The 21,497-nt window shown below is 37.5% G+C and overlaps 1 protein-coding gene across 3 annotated transcripts in view; it reads right to left on the reverse strand.

Moving 5' to 3' along the window:
* Positions 1–12,363, reverse strand: part of PDXDC1 (pyridoxal dependent decarboxylase domain containing 1) — a 95,896-nt gene extending 83,533 nt beyond the window's left edge. For 2 of the 3 annotated variants that reach the window (XM_077141643.1, XM_077141642.1), the window contains exon 1: positions 12,147–12,362. In XM_077141643.1, the coding sequence (XP_076997758.1) occupies positions 12,147–12,167 (21 nt within the window). In that variant the 5' untranslated portion in view covers positions 12,168–12,362. Of the gene's footprint in view, positions 1–12,146 lie in introns of all 3 variants that reach the window. The other variant, XM_077141644.1, reaches the window with a different exon arrangement.
* Positions 12,364–21,497: the final 9,134 nt, after the last annotated feature.

Raw genomic sequence — 21,497 nt, forward strand, 5'->3', positions numbered from 1 at the left:
AAACAGATAAACCTCTAGCAACACTGAACAAGGAATAAAAAAAAAAAAGACATAAATGGCCAAGGGGAAAAGGGTATCACTACAGACATGAAAATAAAGCTGAGCTGAGTGCCTACAGTATTATTATTATTGGAAAAAAATATTTCAGAAAAAATAATATTATCAGGGATAAAGGGAAGTGAGAAGACATAACAATCCCAAACATGTACATACACAATAATCAAGTTTCAAAATACAAAAGTAAATACTGATAAAAAAGTACATAAATCATAACATTCATCAATAATGGAAATATATAATCTTGTAATTTCAATAAACAATCTTTTCTGGGTAGGAATACTTGGGGTGCTCTAGGGCTATTGACAGAAGAAAAAATTTTTTTAAAGCTTTAGAGAGTACCAGCAGCTCAAAACAGATAGAAGACCTTGGTGTTACCAAATGCTATATAGATACATCAGACATATAAAACAATCACCGTTCTACAGTCTTTTATTGCTTTATATTTGGAGACCACTACCTCTCTTCAACTGATCAAAGCAATTAGACAAAGCTCCCAATCACTGTGTCTCTTGCCTTTCACGGTTTTCTAAACAAAGTTAAAGCAGGTAGTGATACCATGCAACCATCACTTCTCCAAAAATCTTGTACTTTCCTCTCAGATGAAAACATACATACCAGCTATTTAACATTAAACGAATGTCCCAAATACTGCATATACACCTATCTACTACAGCTCACTGAGTAATAACAAGAACACAGCACAGCAGCAGTTGCTCCAGGAAAACAATTGTTCCTTATGAGTCAATGATGACAGAAAAGGAGAGGGATTCTCCAAGTTGACATAGTGCCTTGAAAATCAGGCACTTACTTAAGAACCAAGTACTTCAGGCTCTTTCTATCTTTTAAGAACTGGATACTCTCTTAAAATCTTATACTTAACTATCATGGACTTTATGCTTGATTGTGTCTGTGGGAACATGAAAACATACAGGAACTGCTGGCTCATTAGGCACTGCAATATTCCTAGTTGAAAAGGGATTTGCAAATATTGTATAGGGTGTAACTGTTAGTGTGAATCTTACAAATTCCTAAAAAAAGAGGCAGAAGAGAACAAATGGGAAAGAGAAAGGCAAGAACACACAACAGAGAGGCAAGAAATCAGAAAGCAGCAAAGTTCATACCAGATCAAACCTCAGTCACAGACAGAAGTAAGTGAAGGGTAAAAAGAACATTCAAATCACTTGCCTTAAGATATGTATTGGGAATGCTAGGGATCCAAGTCTAAGTTTCAAAAATTATACCCCTATAGGTTACTACTTTGGGGAATCAATTCACTTTGACATTTTATCATGAGTAAATGCTTCCAAATACACTACAGATGGAAAACTATTACACAACAGGCAAACTATTTCTAAAAGGTTTACTAGATTTTTTGGAATCACACACACATTCTGGAACAAGAAGAAAACTGCTTAAAGGAAAACAGGCTAAGGTCATTGAAAATAACTCCTTCACTGAGTTAAGCTTCTTAAATGGAATGTTTCCTAGGATGGAACAGTGGGTGATCACATCAGAAGAATAAAGATCTTCATTATTCTCATCAATATCACTATATTCAAAATTGGATTGGATTTATTCAGGATTAGTCAATGTTGCCTGCTTTATCTTTAAAACAATAATAAGAGTAATTCTGAAGAAATGAGACCAAAGATTCCTGAAACTTTTGTATATCTTCAGAACTTTAAGGTTGAACCACGATAAAATGTCAATATTCAACTTTTTTTAATGTTCAAAACAGCAACTTTGCATGGTTCCACCTAATATATTTCCAGTCTAATAACTAATTCAGTCTCACTAGGTTGCTGAGAAGCTCACTGAAGCTAAATGTCCAAAGTCAACAGGCTGTACTTTCAAATCAAAGACTTTTTCCTACCATTTCTGTTTTTCTTCACAGAGGACAAAGGCTATATTAGAAAAGTTTATTCTTCCCTCAGTCATTTAAAATCCAGAATGCATCTTCCACAGAAATAAAGAGTGGACAGGACCTCAGGCTAGAGAAACCTTAAGGACTATTTAATCTTACTTTAACTGAATACTTAACATGTGTAACAAAGAAAAAAACTATTGCAATAATAACAGTAAACAAAAAAACTTAAAGTCAAAATAACTTTATGGCCCTTGAAAGTTGCTTGAAGAGAACAGATTTTGTTTAAACCCAGACAAGTTAAATTTCTGTAAAGAGCCCAAAGATAATTTTTTGACATATTCAAGATGATTGGAGGGACTGATTCTTTTGGCACAGGCAGGCACAGGGAATCGAACCTGGGTCTCCAGCATAGCAGGTGAAAATCCTGCCTCTGAGCCACCATCGCACTGCCCTGTTTTTTGTTTTTTTTTTAGTATCTGGTTTAAAATATTTCAAAAGGTGAAACTGCATGAGTGAAGTCATCAACATGGCAACATAACTTATCCCCTGGAAGTCTCCCCTCAGAAGCAACAAATAAAAGGTCAAATTCCACTTAATTAGAACTCTGGAGGGCAACAGAGATTGGAGAAGGGCTCTACAAATGTTGAATCAAAAAGAAAATTTATCTCCAATATCAGGTAAGAAATTACCATCCTGGACCCACCAGTCCACACCCCTCCCCTTTATTCAGTGCCACTTAGCTTGGGAGTCAGGTAGAAGCAACCTGGCCCAACTTCCTCTTGCCACAAACTATAAAGCCACTCACAACTGCAAGATAGAACTGCAGCAAATTAGAACCCCGTGCATATCTAGGTACAGGGACTCAAGTCCACAGAAACTCAGGGCAGAACACAAGTTGCTAAGTTATGCTGCATACAAAAGGGCCTCAAGGGGGAGGAAGAGAGAGACAGCAGAATTGTTGGCAAGAGTTGGGCACACTCAATCCAGTTTCTGTCAGCTGGACCACTTAAATGCAAAATGTACTTTGCTGGACGAACCCACCTTTCTACATTGACCCCATCTCGGTCCCCAGTGTGGAATATGCCAACAGGGAAGAAACCAGAGTCAGAAAAGAAAAGGGAGGGAGGGTTACTGAACTGTTATAAGTCAGAACAGGTCCCCGAACTGAAAAATGTAAGGAAAAGGGGGCCTTGAGTGAGGGAAAGAATTTAAACAAATCACGGGAGCTGAGTAGAAAATTATGCACAAAAATAATAACAGATCAAAATTCCTAAAGGAGGAACAGAGGAAAAAAAGCATTCTTCTAGAGGAACAACATCACACAACAGGTGCAATCTTAAAAACTGTACCACATTTGCAGGGCAAGAACCAGATGAAGAAGAGATGAGAAAAGATGAAGAGTTAAACATAGGCTACTCTAAAGGTCCAGAATAAATTGCACCAAACATCAAAGAGGCACAAAGACAATCAACAATAAATTCTAGACAAGAGGCAGAAACAGACCTTCAGAGTTAACTCATCAAGATAATTAGATGCACAGAAATCAACAAAAAATTACAAGCCATACAAAGAAACAGGTAAATATGGCTCAGTCAAGGGAACAAATTAAAACTTCAGAAGAAACAGAGAATTTGGAACAACTAATCAAAGAAATTCAAACAAATTTTCTAAATCAATTCAAGAAAATTAAGGAAAATATGGATATAGAGCTAAAGGATATTCAAAAGAAAATGTGTGAGTATAAAGAAGAATGTGAAAGTATAAAAAGAAACAACAGAAATTATGGGGATGAATGGCACAATAATGGAGATTAAAAATACACTTGAGAGGGGTGCAAGGGTAGTTCAGTGGTAGAATTCTTTCCTGCCATGCGGGAGACCCAGGTTTAATTCTCAGTCCGTGCACTTTGCAAACAAATGAAAAACCAATTAGAGAAATTTAACAAATGGTGCTGCAGTAATAGGGATATTCACATGGAAAAAGAATGAAATGTGACCCCCACCATACAGGATTAAAAATATATACTTGAGGCATAAAAAAACAGTGGTTGTGATCAGCCAGAAAATAGAGAAAAGAATAGAAAAAAAAAAATGACCAGTGTCTCAGGAATTTGACTCAGGAATGTGACTGACACAAAGACTCTTCTCTGACCATAATGGATTGAAGCTGGAAATCAATAACAGGCAGAGAACTGGAAAATCCACAAATATATATATATATTAATTAGGGTTCTCTAGAGAAACAGAATCAACAGGGAGCACTCATAAATATAAAATTTATAAAAGTGTCTCACGTAACCACGGGAACGCAGAGTCCAAAATCCACAGGGCAGGCTTGAAACCGATAATTCCAATGGAGGGTCTGGACAAACTCCACAGGAGAGGCCTTACCAGCCGAAGCAGGAAGAGCCTGTCTCTTCTGAAACCTCAAAAGGCTTCCAGTGATCAGATTAAACATTACTCATTGCAAGACACTCCCCTTTGGCTGATTACAAATGGAATCAGTTGTGGATGCAGCTGACATGATCATGATTTAATTCTACGAAATGTCCTCATCACAACAGACAGGCTAGCACTTGACCAACCAGACAAACAGGTACCACCACTTAGCCAAGTTGACACATGAACCTGACCATGACAATATATATATGAAAATTAAATAATCAGTGGGTCAAAGAAGAAATTATAAGGGAAATCAGTAAATATCTTGAGACAAATAAAAATGAGAACACATCAAAACTTATGGTATGCAGCAAAGGCAATGCTGAGAGGGAAATTTATAACCCTAAATGCTTACATTAAAAAAAAAAAACACAAAAGAGCTAAAATGAAAGACCTAATTGAATATCTAGAAGAATTAGAAAAAAAAAGCAAATAAACCTAAAGCAAGTAAAAGGAAAGAAATAACAAAGAATAAAGTAGAAATGAAATTGAGAACAAAAAAAATAAAAGTACATTAGCAAAATCTAAAGATGGTTCTTCAAAAATAGCAATAAAATTGGCAAACACTTTGCTAGACTGAAATAAAAAGAAAAAGAACACCAGAAATGAGAAATATCACCAAAGTAAAAAAGGATCATGAGAGGATACTATGAACAACTGTATGCCAACAAATGAGATAACTCAGATGAAATGGACAATTTCCTAAAAACACGCTGTGCTGGTTTGAAAGGATGTGTGTCCGTAGAAAAGCCATGTTTTAATTCTAATCCCATTTTGCAAAAACAGCTGTTTCTTCTAATCCCTATTCAGTATTGTATGTTTAAAACTGTAATTAGATCATCTCCCTGGAAGTGTAATGTAGTCAAGAGTGGTTGTTAAATTGGTAAGTTTCTGGAGTCCTATAAAAGAGGAAACATTTTGGAGATTTGGAGAGAGCAGAGAATGCTGCAGCACCATAAAGCAGAGTCCACAAACCAGCGACCTTTGGAGATAAAGAAGGAAAATGCCTCCCGGGGAGCTTCATGAAACCGGAAGCCAAGGAGAAAAAGCTAGCAGATGATGCCATGTTTGCCATGTGCCCTTCCAGATGAGAGAGGAACCCTGACAGTGTTCACCATGTGCCTTTCAGATGAGAGAGAAACTGTGACTGTGTTTTCCATGTGTCCTTCCACTTGAGAGAGAAACCCTGAACTTCATCAGCCTTCTTGAACCAAGGTATTTTTCCCTGGATGCCTTTGATTGGGCATTTCTATAGACTTCTTTTAATTGGGACATTTTCTCAGCCTTAGAACTGTAAACTAGCAACTTATTAAATTCCCCTTTTTAAAAGGCATTCCGTTTCTGGTATATTGCATTCTGGCAGCCAGCAAACTAGAACAGATTTTGGTACCAGAGAGTAGGGTGCTGCTGCAGTTTGCAAATAGCAAACATGTTGGAATGGCTTTTTAAATGGATAAGGGGAAGAATCTGGAAGAGTTGTGAGAACCTTGATAGAGAAGGCCTAGAACGCTTTGAAGAGACTGTTGATAGAAACATGGACTCTAAAGACACTTCCGATTAAGCCTTAGACAGAAATGAAGCATGTATTATAGACTAGAAGACAAGCCTTGTTTTAAAATGGCAAATAATCTGGCAAAATTGACTGGTGGCTTTGGTTGGAAGACAGATTTTAAAAGCCATGAACTTGGATACTTAGCAGAAGAGATTTCCAAATTAAATGTGGAAAGTGCAGCCTGGTTTCTCCTCACAGTTTATAGTGAAATGCGACATGAGAGAGATAAGCTGAAAACCAAACTCTTTAGTACAAAGAAACCAGAAATTGATGGCCTGAAAAAATCTGGGCTTCCAGAAGGGGAGACCCCAAAGAATGGTGCCCCATGTGAGAATTTGGCTAAATACGGAAACAGCCAGCCATTTCAGAGAAAGCCAAGACGGGACATGGAGTTATTCAGGAAGGATCTGTGGAAACTCCTTATAACTGATGGGCATGAGGTACCACCAGTTGGCCAAGCTGACACATGAAGTTGACCATGACACATGCCAACAACCTACACTGACTCTAGAAGAAACAGAAGATCTCAATAGACCAATTACAAGTAAAGAAACTAAATCAGTCATCAAAAACCTATCAATAAAGAAAAGCCTGGGAACAGATGGCTTTACAAGTGAATTCTACAAATCACTGCAAGAGTTAACACCATCCTGATCAAACTTCCAAAAATTGAAGAGAGAATGCTGCCCAACTCATTCTATGAGGTCAACATCACCTTCATACAAAAGCCAGATAAAGACACTACAAGAAAATAAAATAACAGACCAGTTTCTCTTATGAATATAGATACAAAAATCCTCAGCAAAATATGGGCAAATCAAATCCAACAGAATATTACAAGAATTATACACAATGATCAGGTGGGTTTTATTTCAGGTTATGCAAGGGTGGTTCAACATAAGAAAATCAAATAGTATAATTTACCACATTAACAAAGGAGAAAGCCACATGATCATCTCAATTGTTGCAGAAAAAGCATTTGACAAAATCTAGCATCCTTTCTTGATAAAAACACTTAGAAAACTAGGAGTAGAAGGAAACTTCCTCAACATGATAAAGGGCATATATGAAAAACCCACAGCTAATATCTTACTCAATGTTGAAAGACTGAAATCTTTCCCTCTAAGATCTGGAACAAGATAAGATGTCCACTGTCACCACTGTTATTCAACATGGTCCTGGAAATTCCAGGCAAAGCAGTTAGGCAAGAAAAAGAAATAAAAGGCATCCCAGTTGAAAAGGAAGAAGTAAAACTTTCACTCTTTGTAGATGACATATTATATATATATAAAAGTCCCCAAAAATCTACAATGAAGCTATTAGAGCAAATAAACAAGTTCAGCAAAGTGGCAGAGTACAAAATCAACATGCAAAAATCAGCAATGTTTCTTTACACTAGTAATGAACATCTGAGGAGGAAATCAAGAAAAAATTCCTATTTATAATACCAACTGAAATAATCAAATATCTAGGAATAAATTTAACCAAGCCATATAAAGGACTCATACAGAGAAAACTACAAAACTTTGCTAAAAAAAACCACAAACGAGCTCAATAAATGGAAGGACAGTCCAGTCTAAATACTGTTAAGATATCAACTCTACCCAAAATGATTTACAGGTTCAATGCAATCCTAATAAAAAAATCCCAACAGCATACTTTGCAGCAATAGAAAAGCCAATTGTCAAATTTATTTGGAAGAGTAAGGGTTTATGAATAGCCAAAACCATCCTGAAAAGGAACAATGAAGTTGGAGGACTCATACTTCCTGACTTTAAAGCTTATTACAAGGCTACAGTGGTCAAAACAGCACAGTACTTGCAAAAGAAGAGATACAGACCAATGGAATCAAACTGAGAGTCCGGAAACAGACCCTCACATCTATAGTAAATTGATTTTTGACAAGCCTGCCAATTCCACTCAAGAGGGAAAGAACAGTCTCTTCAACAAATGGTGCTGAGAGAACTGGATATCCATATACATTATAATGAAAGAAGACCCCTATCTCACACAATATACAAACACTAATTCAAAATGGATCAAAGATCCAAATGTAAGAACCAGAGCTATAACACTCCTAGAAGAAAATGTAGGGAAGCATCTTTAGAATCCTGCGTTAGGCAACGGTTCTTAGACTTTAACCTTAGAGCACAAGCAACAAAAGAAAAAAATAGATGAATGGGACCTCATAAAATTTAAAACCTTTACGACTATAAGGACTTTATCACAAAAATGAAAAGACAATCTACTCAGTGGGAAAAAATGTTTGGAAATCACATATCTGATAACGGTTTAATATCAGGAATATAAAAAGAAATTCTGCAACTCATCCCTGTTTGTTTCTTAATTCCCGAGATACTTCCTACTCCATTGTTACACAAGGAACTGTCTAAAAATAGATGTCCTTACTAGAATGTAACCTCTTAGAGAGATCATGTCATACTCACCTGACTCCTTCAGCACCCAGCTTTGTCTGTAGTTGGCCTTCAACTAATATAAGTTATAAATCAAAACAGGTTTCTGCTTTAGGTGAAAACACATGACATTAAGCTCAAGCTATCCTTACCTACAATTATAACTCATAATTCCATAGGTTCTACCATAAATAGTGCAAGTAATAATTAGGAATGTTCCCTCCATGCTGCTCCTGCTGCTCTTTATAAACTTTGAGCCTAACAGGAAGGCAATACAGAATTTCCCAAATAGACCCAAAGGGGAAATCACTGTAAGTATAAGAATCAAAAATGGGCTGAGCTGTAATTATTTAAGTCGAAACAGGGTGGAAGTCGCCTCTTTCAGAGACAAGAAATTTGATATAACAACAAATAGGTTACATTGATCCAACTCTTTAACACCAGCCAATAGAACTTTCTGTGGAGAAAGAAATGTCCTATATTTACATTGTCCAAAATGGAAGCAACAAGCCATATGTGACCGTTGAACACTTGAAATGTTGCTAGTGCGTCTGAGGAACTGAATTTTTAACTTTATATCACTTTAATGATCAAAATTTAAGTAACCATAGGTGGCCAGTGGCTAATATATTGGACAGCATAGCTCTAGATACTTAAAATCAATGATTATCAACCAGGGGTAACTTTGCCTCCCACCTGGTATCATTTTGGGGTGTCACAACTGGAGGGGAGGGGAATCCTACTGTTATGTAGAGGCCAAGGAGGTTAACATCCTACAAGGTACAGATAGCCCGCGCAAGAAAAGATTTATTTGGCCCCAAAATGTCTGTAGGGCCAAGGTTGAGAAACTCTGCTCTAAGTTTACTCAAGGATGCAACTGCAGTAAATGCAAAACATAAATGCAAAACAAACTGCAGTACAACTTTACAACAAAACACCTAAGGAGAATGAAATTTTCCACACAACATGATAAAAGCCTAGGCTGTTTTACAAGTTTAAAGTTGCAGAATTTTACTAAAAAGTGTATGTGCTAAATAACTTACTAAGATCTTCTATATCAGAGTAATCACTACCTGTAGCATTTTTTTTGTCTGAAATTAACAAAAGGAAACACTATAAGACAAGATGATATGAGTGATTTAAGCTTTGCAAGGTCTCAGATATACTGCATTAGGGGACTGAGACCCTACACCTTTTCTCCCAGTGAAATTTTGTTCCCTCAATGAACTTAGCTGCTTTCCTGAGATGTCACTAATTTCAGATATAAGAAAACAGGTACTATGTTTGAAAGATAAGCAAATCAAGACCAAAACATCACTGTTGTTGAAGGTATGCACACAACTATATTTTGACCAAAGAAAATGCACTAAGTGATTCTATTAAATGATAATACCACCAAACATTTTAGAGAAAGAGAGATGACTTGAAATTTTAGAAGATGGGTATCAAATAACACTGTTTCTGGAGGCAATATAAATTATGCAAGGATCAGTTTAAACGGGATCATTCAGAACTGCTGAAATAGTTCTCAAATTAATACAAGCAATGTAGAATTTAACCCAGAATTGTCTAATCCTCAATTCAGGATTAGGAAAAACAGGAATAATGGACAAAACTCAATGTTTTACCAACATTCAAAGTATTTTTCAGAACCCAAAGTCATCGACTTTTATATTTTGGCAATGCTTTTTTTTTCTTTTCTGCCCACTTAGCACCAACAGAAATTGTTTATCGTATGTAAGGCTCTCTACTACTTTGGGAAATATAAAAATAAGACGGCAGTCCTAGTTCTGAAAAAGTTGCATTCAGAATTTTCACACTGGCCTTAAAGTAGAAACTTTCAGCCCACATGTTTTGAATTCCTGAAAGATCATTGCAATTTTGGTGAGGGCTCCAGCCCGGAAAACCGCAATTTCAGTATCTCTTTAAATCTTTATTTGAAGAGTTTAAGATCTTTTATCATTAATTAACACTTAGGAGCAACCGTAATCTAATCAAATGCCAAAGAAAATGATGCTTAATGCCAGACTCTAGACTACTGTTTTGCAAATTTGTCTATAAGGAACTATATAATTCTTGGAGGAAAGATCACCCTAGTTTTTTAAGTGTCTAACTGAAACGACACAAAACTCAACCTACCTTCTTATGAAACTGAAGAGGAAACAATCCTGAAGGGACATTTTCAGCATTATTATTTGTATTAAACTATTAGTATTATACACATGATCCAGGGTAGGGTTTCTAAGCCTTAGCACTATTGGCATTTTGAGTCGGATAAAATTCTCTGTTGTAGGGGGCTGTCCTGTGCATTATAGGATGCTTACAGACTCCTTGCCTCTACCCAACAGATGCCAGTAGGACAACCCTGCCCTACACTCTCCCGCCCCCCCCCACCCCCAGTTGTGGCAATCAAAAATATCTCCAGTGGTTGCCAAATGTACTCTAGGGAATTTTGATTCTCACCCGCGGCTGAGAATCACTGATCTAGACAAACTCAAAGTACCAAAAGCAGACACTGTGCTAATCATAAGCCTAGAAAGATTTGATTCCCCGCCAGAAAAACATGGCACATTCACCACAGAAACTGCTTAAAAATATATACTTGTATTGATTGCCTTCCACTCAGTTTATGCTAAACCACCCAGGTGGAGGATATTCCATAGCGTGTTCATGAACACATCTGGGGGACTTGTAAAATTACTACTTTCCGAGTGACAAAAGAACAAATCGAGAGCATCTGCTGCTTTGAAAAATGGAAAAATGTTATTTCTGCCAGTTCAAAAGGAAAATGAAGCAGTCTTAGAACACAAGCACTGCTCCCGAATTCCACATGCACGATAAACTGAGTCTGGAACAAACCGAAGAAGCAGAACCCCAAGCCTGAACAGGCAGAAGGAGTATGAAGGAGGGCAGAATGTCAGTTACTAAGCGTAGGAATACATTAAGAAACCCAACAACTGGTTCTCATTTACAAGCCTTAAATCCGGGACAATCAGAATCCATTTCACAAGCCAGAGCAGTCAGCCAGGTTTATCACGCCAAGGGAAAACCAGAGGTAGGCGCTGCTACAGTGGATTTCGAGTCCTCGCCACCATAATGGGGGAGTCAGGAAGTTGAGGGGCAGCTGTGATGCCCGAAACAAAATTCAGCCTGAACAACACCCACCTCTTTCTTGACCCCAGAGGTTTTTCACCAGTGGTCAGAAGCCACACAGCATCAGCATCACGTGGGGAAGCTTGTTAAACACGCAGGTCCGGGTCCCGCCTCCACCCCGAGATTCAGAGCGGAGGGCTGAAAATCCGGATTTTTGCTAAGAGCCCCAGGTGATTCCTATTCACACTCAAGTTGGAAAACCACTGCTTTGACATATTTCGTCCTAACTTCAGAGACCTAGAGGTTTGTAGTTGGCTCCGAAACAACTGGGAGCTTCGTTACAGGGACTTCTGGGGCTGCAAACTATTAGCTCCTGACACCTGAAAGGATGAGCGGATCTCAGGCCCGCCCCTCACGGAATTCTGTCAGGGACCTAGGCCGGCCCCGCGGCCCTTGCCTGCACTGGGCTGTCGGCCTCTCGCGGCCCGGACCAGAACCCTGCCCGCCCTTCTAGGCCTGCACGGCCCTCGGCCGGGTGACATGACCAGGCCACAGCTTCAAACGCCGAGTCGGAGGTCCTCGCGGCCAGGCCTCTGCAGGCGGGCCCGTTAGCCCCCCGGCCCCTTCCCCTGGTCATAATAGCAGCTCGAAACAGGAAAACAGTCGCGTAGGAGGCGGGAACCCCGGGCTGCAGCGCCGCCCTCCCTCCCAGTACGGACCTTCTCGAGGGATGCGTCCATGGCTCACGCGGTCGGCTGAGCCCGATGGTCTCCCGACGGTCCCGGGAGCTACTTCCGCCTCCCGCGCCCAGCCGCGGTTTCCACGCTGGCAGTTCTGACGTCCCCCACGCCAGCAGCCGGCGGGCTAGGAGGAGGAGGAGCCGCCTGGGGACGCCACCCGGTGGAGGACCCGCGGATACCCTGGAGGCGGGGCAGGGCGGGGCCCCGGCGGGTGGGCGGGGCCCTGTGGGCTTCCGTACCTGGCCGTCCAGTCAGCTAGCCCCTAAGTCTCCAGGTGAGAGGGGGGGAGGAATGGTCGAGCTGTTCCAAAGTCGCTGTTTTCAGAGGCCTTTTGCAAACCATCAGAATAGAAGGAGAAGAAGCACAAATTATTATTCGTGTGGTGAAACGCTTGCACTATCAGTAACACACCTGAGCATCCTGGATCAAGAGTCCAAGACCTCCCCCCACCATCATCTTCCCTTAGGAATGGAACAAGCTTTTCAACGCCGAGGGGCGGGGCGAGAGAGAACCCTTGCGCAAGCGCAGGATTGACAGCTTCCTAGTCGCTGTAAGATTTCGGGTTTTTAAGGATTGGGCTTCTGCGTGACCACCCTTCTGAATAGCTGTGTATCAGAACTGAATTATTTGTCCCGGACTGTACCATAGAAGTTTACACGGAAAAGACTTTTTGAGCTAGCTGGTCGAGTTTCCGTCTTCATGTCAAGCCACAATTATGACTTGTCAGGTGATGGATGGGCGGTTATAATAATAAACTAGTTGCTACTCTTCCATTTTATCTTATAATAGGTCTGGGATGTACAGATCATTCTTCTTTCCATTTCACAGGGCCGTTCTACGGAGGCTTCAGACACAAACACACTGTCACCGGCGCCTGTATACTACATTGTACTGCCTCCGTAATGCTTCCTTCCACCTTCCTTCCAATCGTAATGTGTTTCTGTAGGAATGCGAAAGGGCGTAAATTTGCTTATATTCCTTGAACCCTCACGAGGGGAACTGAAATAGTCTAGTACGGGTACAGTCGATCACTCTCTTCACCGCTACGTAACCAATGACACGTTACAACACAAAATCATTCCTTCTTTCTCCTGTTTTATAGCCAACTCTTCCAAAATCTGTGTAAATGACTGAGTCATTTTGTATTATTAGTAATAACATACTTTGAACTATCTACGTAATTTGTATTTGGTAAATTGCTAGGATCTGTTAATAAACTCATTTTCTACCTAAGGAAACCTAGAGTTCGGGTTTAGAGTGTACTGTGGGAACTGTTCTGATTTTCCAAAGCGCTCAGCAAACAGAAGGGATGATCGACTTATATATAACAGGAACTAAAAATTGAATCTGCTTCTGCTTGAGCAAAACTAGTCATTTCTTTCCACACATTGTGAAAATTTTCAAACATTTATAAAAGTTGGAAGAATTATACAGTTAACAGCCTTAGACTCACTGCGTAGATTCTAGGATTAACATTTTTGCTATATTTGCTTTATCACATATGTATCCATCTACCCATCCATCAGTATGTCTTATGTTCCGATGTATTTCAAAGTTTGTCATCAGTATATTTCATCCCTAATCATTTCAGACTGGGTATCATTAAAAACTAGTAATTTTCAAAGCCACTTCCAAGTATTGGTGAATTGCATTACCAAGTACATTCCACAAAACAAATACTGGAAAGATGAAAGTGAACTTTTCTATTTTAAGAGGAGAATTTGAAAATCCAACCTGAAAAAGTGGGACTAATTGGTTCATATATTTGCCCAAACAGTTATTGACTGCCATCTCTTGAACAGGTGATAGAAATACATTCAAGAAAAAGACAAGATCTCTCCCCTGGAGAGAGACACCATTTAGGGCAGTGGGTTTTCCTTTGGAGCCCAGGAAGAAATTTGTGAAACAATTATATCCACAATTTAGAGTGTGAAGGTTCATTTTCCTGGGGAAAGTGTCCATGGCTCTCATTTTATGCTCAAATAAGTTTGTGACATCACCCAGCCTACCCACTTCCCCTGGGAGTGTAGGGGGTTGGCAGTGAGGTGGGGAATTTAAATCATTTGACTTGTGAATGGACAGATATTTAAGCTGATAAATTATAATGCAGCATTTCATGGATTAGTGTAGAGATATGAATAAATGAGCATGAAACCACTAATTGTGGGCAAGTTTAATTTCTAATGACATTTGGCTTATATGTGCTGATACATACTTTCTTAATTAATAAACAAAAAGCCAACCAAATAAATGAATATGTGATTGTTTTTCCCTTTCAGTCCATCCACACAATTCTGTTCCGTACTAAATATTTATATAACTGCAGATGCTGTTTCTTGGTCTTAACTTTTAGAATCAACCAAGAGACATATATGGAAGGCTTAGTTATTATTCACCATGGCAATGAAAAAAAATTAGAAAATGCCAAAAAAGTGGGAGGAAGGAAGCAAGTTCAATGGAAGTGTAAATGGAATTTCTAATGTCCTCATCTTCATTCCAGGGAATAAGCAGACGCACAGCTAAATCATGACACAGTATTTAATGACATAAAGGAAACCTCTAGAAGAGACAAAATTATTAAGTAACAAAATTCAAGAGTTGTAGAGAATAATATTACCACACTTGGCTTTAGTCTCTCTATATATACATATGTGCATGTGTAAATATAGATACACATATGCGAACAGGAATAAATTTTTCACTTTATATAGTAGCAAGTAATTTTTTTTTTTCCTAACTGAAGAAACTGAGCTATAGGATATGCTGTGAAGCTAAATGGCAACCTACATTCAAACTAGAAGGTGAAGGCTTCTACGGGATAGGCCTAGGGAATGGAGAAGACATGGAAATATTCCATTTTATATCCTTCTGCACTATTTGAATTTTATTATTTGCATGAATCTCTCTTATGAATTAAAAAATAAGTAAATTGTCTGTAAAACAAATTTCGATAAGTTTAAAAATCTTACTAAGCAGTATGAGAGAAGTCTGCATTTGCTACAGGCAACTCTAGTTGGCCACCTTGAGACCACTTGTATACTATCTTGCTTTATGTATGACAGAAATATATTTTATATTTTTTGTTAGAGTACTTTTGATTTACAGAAAAAAATCATGCAGAAAGTACAGATTTTCTAGATTTCCCCCCCCGCATTTTCCCCATTATTAACATTTTGCATACATTACTGTAGTCTTAAAAAAAACAAAACTTTAAAAAACTTTTTATTCTTAAAATAACACGAAGAACAGCATAAAACAAAAGAATTATCATGAGATGAATACCCTATAATCATCTCTCCCTATGAAAGGAAGCTTCTTAGTCACCCCATAACCCCTCCATACTCCCTTCTCAAGCACAATCCCAGCTCATGCCACCTCCTCCCCTCAAAAAAACTGCTTTCTGCTTTTATGGTAATTATGTCCTTATATTTTCTTTGTAGTTCTATCACCCGAGCATTCATCTCTAAACACAATTTAGCTTTTCCTGTTTTTCTTTTTTTGTTTTCCAATATGTCTTTTTAGTGTCTTTTAATGTATGGTTCCTCCCACATCTTTTTATTTTCTCCTTTATAATTGATTTATTGAAGACACCACATTATCATTGTGGAATTTTCCCTTAGTCTGGTTTTTCTTCTATTCTCTGTATTTCCTGCAAACTGGTAGCTGGATCTAAGCTTGGTCAGATTCAGGTTTGATGTTTAAGGGAGTATTCAGAGATAGTGTTGTGCTTTTCATCCCTGAACACATAATGTTTGTTTGTTTCTCCTTTTGAATTGTTAGCAGGCACCAATAGTCATTGATTTACAGTAATTTTTTACTTAATGAGAAGAATTCTGATTTTTTTCTATATCCATTTCTATACTTGAGAAAGTTTGCCAGACTGTAGACTACAAGATATAATTTCATATCAACCTCATTAAAATTTTTACATAATGTCAGATTGATAGACTAGTAGAAAGAATTTTCTTAAACCTTTTACTCAGATGCCTGAGATGTTAATATTACCACACTTGCTTTAGTCTATCTATATATACATATGTGCATGTGTAATTATAGATACACACACATATATTTTCTGAGCCATTTTATTGTCAGTTGTAGACTTGATGCTCTTTCACCCAAATAACCTATTGCGTATTTCCCAAAATAACCAGGATATTCTCAACTACAGAACAATCACTAAATCAGGAATTCACACTGAAACAATGCTATCTTCTCATTAATAAACTATTCAGATTTTGACAATTGTCCCAATAAAGTCCTTTGTGAAAATCTAGGATTGTGTGTAAGGGAACAGTTTCTTGTTCTTTGTGTTTTACAATGGTTTTGAAGAGTTCAGGTCAATCATTTTGGAGAATGTACATCAATGTGTGTTTTCTTTTCTTTTTTTTTAAATTAATTTATTTATTTATTAAACATAACTACATACGAACACAAACATTCTTACCATATGATCATACCATTTTTGGTATATATTCAACAACTCACAGTATCATCACATAGCTGTATATCATCGTAATGATCATTTCTTAGAACATTTGCATCAATTCAGAACAAAATAAAAAGAAAACAGAAAAAATTTCATACATGCCATACCCCATACCCCTCCCTTTCATTGATCACTAGCATTTCAATCTACTAAATTTATTTTAACATTTGTTCTCCGTATTATTTATTAATTTTTAATCCATATGTTTTACTTGTCTGTTTATAAGGTAGATAAAAGGAGCATCAGACACAAGGTTTTCACAATCACACAGTCACACTGCGAAAGCTATATCATTATACTATCGTCTTCAAGAAACATGGCTACTGGAACACAGTTCTTCATTTTCAGGCACTCCCTCTAGCCTCTCCGTTACACCTTAACTAAAAAGGTGATAACTATTTAATGCATCAGAATAACATCCAAGATAACCTCTCAACTCTGTTTGAAATCTCTCAGCCATTGATACTTTATTTTGTCTCATTTCACTCTTCCCGCTTTTGTTCGAGAAGGTTTTCTCAACCCCTTGATTCTGAGTCCCAGCTCACACTAGGATTTCTATCTCACGTTGCCAGGAAGGTCCACACCCCTGGGTGTCATGTCCCACGTAGAGATGGGGAGGGCAGTGAACTTGCTTGTTGTGTTGTCTGAGAGAGGCCACATCTGAGCAACAGAAGTTCTCTTGGGGGTGATCCATAGGTCTAATTTTAAGTAGACTTAGGCTATCCTTTGTGGGGTAAATTTCATATGAACAAATCCCAAATTGGGGGCTCAGCCTATTGCTTTGATTGTCCCCACCGCTTGTGAGAATATCAAGAATTCTCCACTTGGATAAATGGAATTTTCCCCCTTTCTCACCACTCCCCCAAGGGAACTTTGCACATACTTTTTTTACTCACTGTTCAAATCACTCTGGGATTTATCAGGGCATCACTCTGGACAAACCTACAAAATCTAATGCCGGACTCAAGGTTCCATGTACTTATGTTGTTCAATTAAGCTGTCCACATAAGTTACATTAGAAAATGCACTAGTCAAAACATAAATTTTGTACCAAATAAACATTTTTTGCTTTAGTCTCATGCATAAGTTAAAGCTTTAAAATATTAATTATCATCTATTTTCAACACCCTGCAGTAATGGCATTCCTTTGTTCTTCCTCATGCAAAAACATTTTTAAATTTGTACATTTATTCACTATCATTATACACTCTAGGCATTCCTAGATTACACCATCTCAGTCTTTATCACCTATATTTCCTTTTGATTTCATGTATGCCCCCAGGCCTTCTCCCTCTATCATTCTCACTTTCAGCTTCATTCAGTGTTCTAACATTATTATATTACAGTTAGGTTGCATCCATTTCTGAATTTTTACAATCAGTCCTGTTGCATAATATGTATCCCTTCACCTCCAATTACCCAATATCTCCCCTATTTCTATCTCCTGATGGTCTCTGTTACCAACTGAAATTCTCCAGGTTTGTTCACTAATGTCAGTTCATATCAGTGACCATATAGTATTTGTCCTTTGGTTTCTGGTTAATCTCACTCAGCATAATGTCCTTAAGGTCTATCCATTTTGTTACATACTTCATAACTTTATTCTGTCTTATAGCTGCATAATATTCCATCATATGTATATACCACAGCTTGTTTAGCCACTCGTCTGTTGATGGACATTTGGGCTAATTCCGTCTCTTGGAAATTGTAAATAATGCTGCTGTAAACATTGGTGTGCAAATGTCTGTTTGTGTCCTTGCCCTCATATCCCCTGAGTAGAAAACTAACAATGGTATTGCCGGATCATTCCTTCTTGAGGAACCACCAAACTGACTTCCACAGTGGTTGTACCATTTTACATTCCCACCAACAGTGGATAAGTTTGCCTCTTTCTCCACATCCTCCCCAGCACTTGTCATTTTCTGTTTTATTGATAATGGCATGAGATGATATCTCATTGTGGTTTTGATTTGCATTTCCCTAATAGCCAGGGAAGTTGAGCATCTTTTCATGTGCCTGTTGGCCATTTGTATTTCCTCTTCTGAGAAGTTTCTATTCATGTCTTTTGTCCATTTAGTAATCGTGTTGTCTGTCTTTTTGTTGTTGAATTGAACAATCTCTTCATATATTCTGGATATTAGACCTTTATCTGATATATCATTTCCAAATATTGTCTCCCATTTGTAGGCTGTCTTTTTACTCTCTTGACGAAGTTCTTTGATGCACAAAATGTGTTTAATTTTGAGGAGTTCCCATTTCTTTCTTTCTTTAATGCATGTGCTTTGGGTATAAGGTCTAGGAAACCGCCTCCTATAATAAGATTTATAAGATATTTCCCTACATTTTCATCTAAAAATTTTATAGTCTTAGATCTAATGTTTAGGTCTTTGATCCATTTTGAGTTAATTTTTGTATAGAGTGTGAGATATAGATCCTCTTTCATTCTTTTGCATATGGATATCCAGTTCTCTAGGCACCATTTATTGAAGAGACTGTTCTGTCCCAGGTGAGTTGGCTTGACTGTCTTATCAAAGATCAATTGTCCATAGTTGAGAGGGTTTATATCTGACACTCTATTCAATTCCATTGGTCAGAGTATCTATCTTTATGTCAGTACCATGCTCTTTTGACCACTGCAGCTTCGTAATACGCCTTAAAGTCAGGTAGCATGAAACCTCTGACTTCATTTTTCTTTCTCAGGATATTTTTAGCTATTCAGAGCACTGTGCCCCTCTGGATAAATAAACTTACTTCTGAAAAGTAAGTTTTTGGGATTTTAATTGGTATTGCATTGAATCTGTGAATCAATTTAGGTAGAATTGACATCTCAACTATATTTAGTCTTCCAATCCATGAACATGGTATGCCCTTCCATTTATTTAGGTCTTCTGTGATTTCTTTTAGCAATTTCTTGTAGTTTTCTTTGTATAAGTCTTTTGTATCTTTAGTTAAATTTATTCTAAATATTTATTCTTTGGTTGCAATTCTAAATGGAATTTTTTTCTTGATTTCCCCCTCAGATTGTTCATTACTAGTGTATAATACACAACAGATTTTTGAGTGTTGATCTTCTAACCTGCCACTTTGCTGTACTCATTTATTAGGTCTAGTAGTTTTGCTGTGGATTTTTCAGGGTTTTCAACATATAATATCACATCATCTGCAAATAGTGAGAGTTTTACTTCCTCTTTTCCAATTTTGATGCCTTGTATTTCTTTTTTTTTGTCTAATTGCTCTGGCTAGAACTTCCAACATAGCATTGAATAACAATGGTAAGAGTGGACATCCCTGTCTTGTTCCTGATCTTAGGGGGAAAGTTTTCAGTTTTTCCCCATTGAAGATGATGTTAGCTGTGGGTTTTTTATATATTCCCTTTACCATGTTGAGGAAGTTCCCTTGTATTCCTATCCTTTGACGTGTTTTCAACAAAAAAGGATGTTGAATTTTGTCAAATGCTTTTTCTACATAAATCAAGATGATCATGTTGTTTTTCTGCTTTGATTTGTTGATATGGTGTATTATATTAATTGATTTTCTTGTGTTGAATCATCCTTGCATACCTGGTATGAATCCTACTTGGTCATGGTGTATAATTCTTTTAATGTGCTGCTGGATTCAATTTGCAAGAATTTTGTTGAGGATTTTTGCATCTATATTCATTACAGAAATTGTCTGTAGTTTTTGTTTCTTGTAATGTTTGTCTGGCTTTGATATGAGGGTGATGTTGGCTTCTTAAAATGAGGTCAGTAGTTTTCCCTCTTCTTCAATTTTTTTGAAGAATTTGAGCAGGATTGGTACTAATTCCTTCTTGAGTGTTTGGTAGAATTCACATGTGAAGCCATCTGGCCCTGGACTTTTCTTTTGGGAAACTACTTGATGACTGATTTAGTCTCTTTATTTGTGTTTGGTTTGTTGAGGTCATCTATTTCTTCTCAAGTCAATGTTGGTTGTTAATGCCTTTCTAGGAAGTTGTCCATTTCATCTACATTGTCGAGTTTATTTACATAAAGTTCTTCATGGTGTCCCTCATTAATTCCTTTATTTCTGCGGGGTCAGTGGTTTTGTCTCCTTTTCCTTTTGTGATTTTATTTATTTCCATCCTCTCTTCTTCTTTTGGTCAGTGTTCTAGTTTGCTAGCTGCCGGAATGCAATATACCAGAAACAGAATGGCTTTTAACAAGGGGAATTTTTTAAAAATTTATTTATTAATTAAAAAATTAAGAAACAAAATAAAACATCAACATACATAATCAGTAATTCACAATATCATCACTTAGTTGCATATTCATCATTTCTTAGAACATTTGCATTAATTCAGAAAAAGAAATAAAAAAGACAATAGAAAAAGAAATAAAACGAACACAGGAAAGAAAAAAAAAGATTTTACCTATCATATCCCTTACCCCTCGCTTTCATTAATCACTAGCATTTCAAACTAAATTTATTTTAGCATTTGTTCCCCCTATTATTTATTTTTATTCCATATGTTCTACTCCTTTTTGACAAGGCAGATAAAAGGAGCATCAGACACAAGGTTTTCACAATCACACAGTCACATTGGGACAGCTGTATCATTATTCAATCATCCTCAAGAAACATGGCTACTGAAACACAGCTCTACATTTTCAGGTAGTTCCCTCCAGCCTCTCCATTACAACTTTTTTCTTTAACTTTTTTTTATTAATTAAAAAAATTAACAAACAAAACATTTAACTATCATTCCATTCTACATATATGTATTAGTTAGGGTTCTCTAGAGAAACAGAATCAACAGGGAACACTTGCAAATATAAAATTTATAAAAGTGTCTCACGTGACCGTAGGAACGCAGAGTCCAAAAT

This window comes from Tamandua tetradactyla, chromosome 23, assembly GCF_023851605.1.
Source record: "Tamandua tetradactyla isolate mTamTet1 chromosome 23, mTamTet1.pri, whole genome shotgun sequence".
Lineage (NCBI taxonomy): Eukaryota > Metazoa > Chordata > Mammalia > Pilosa > Myrmecophagidae > Tamandua > Tamandua tetradactyla.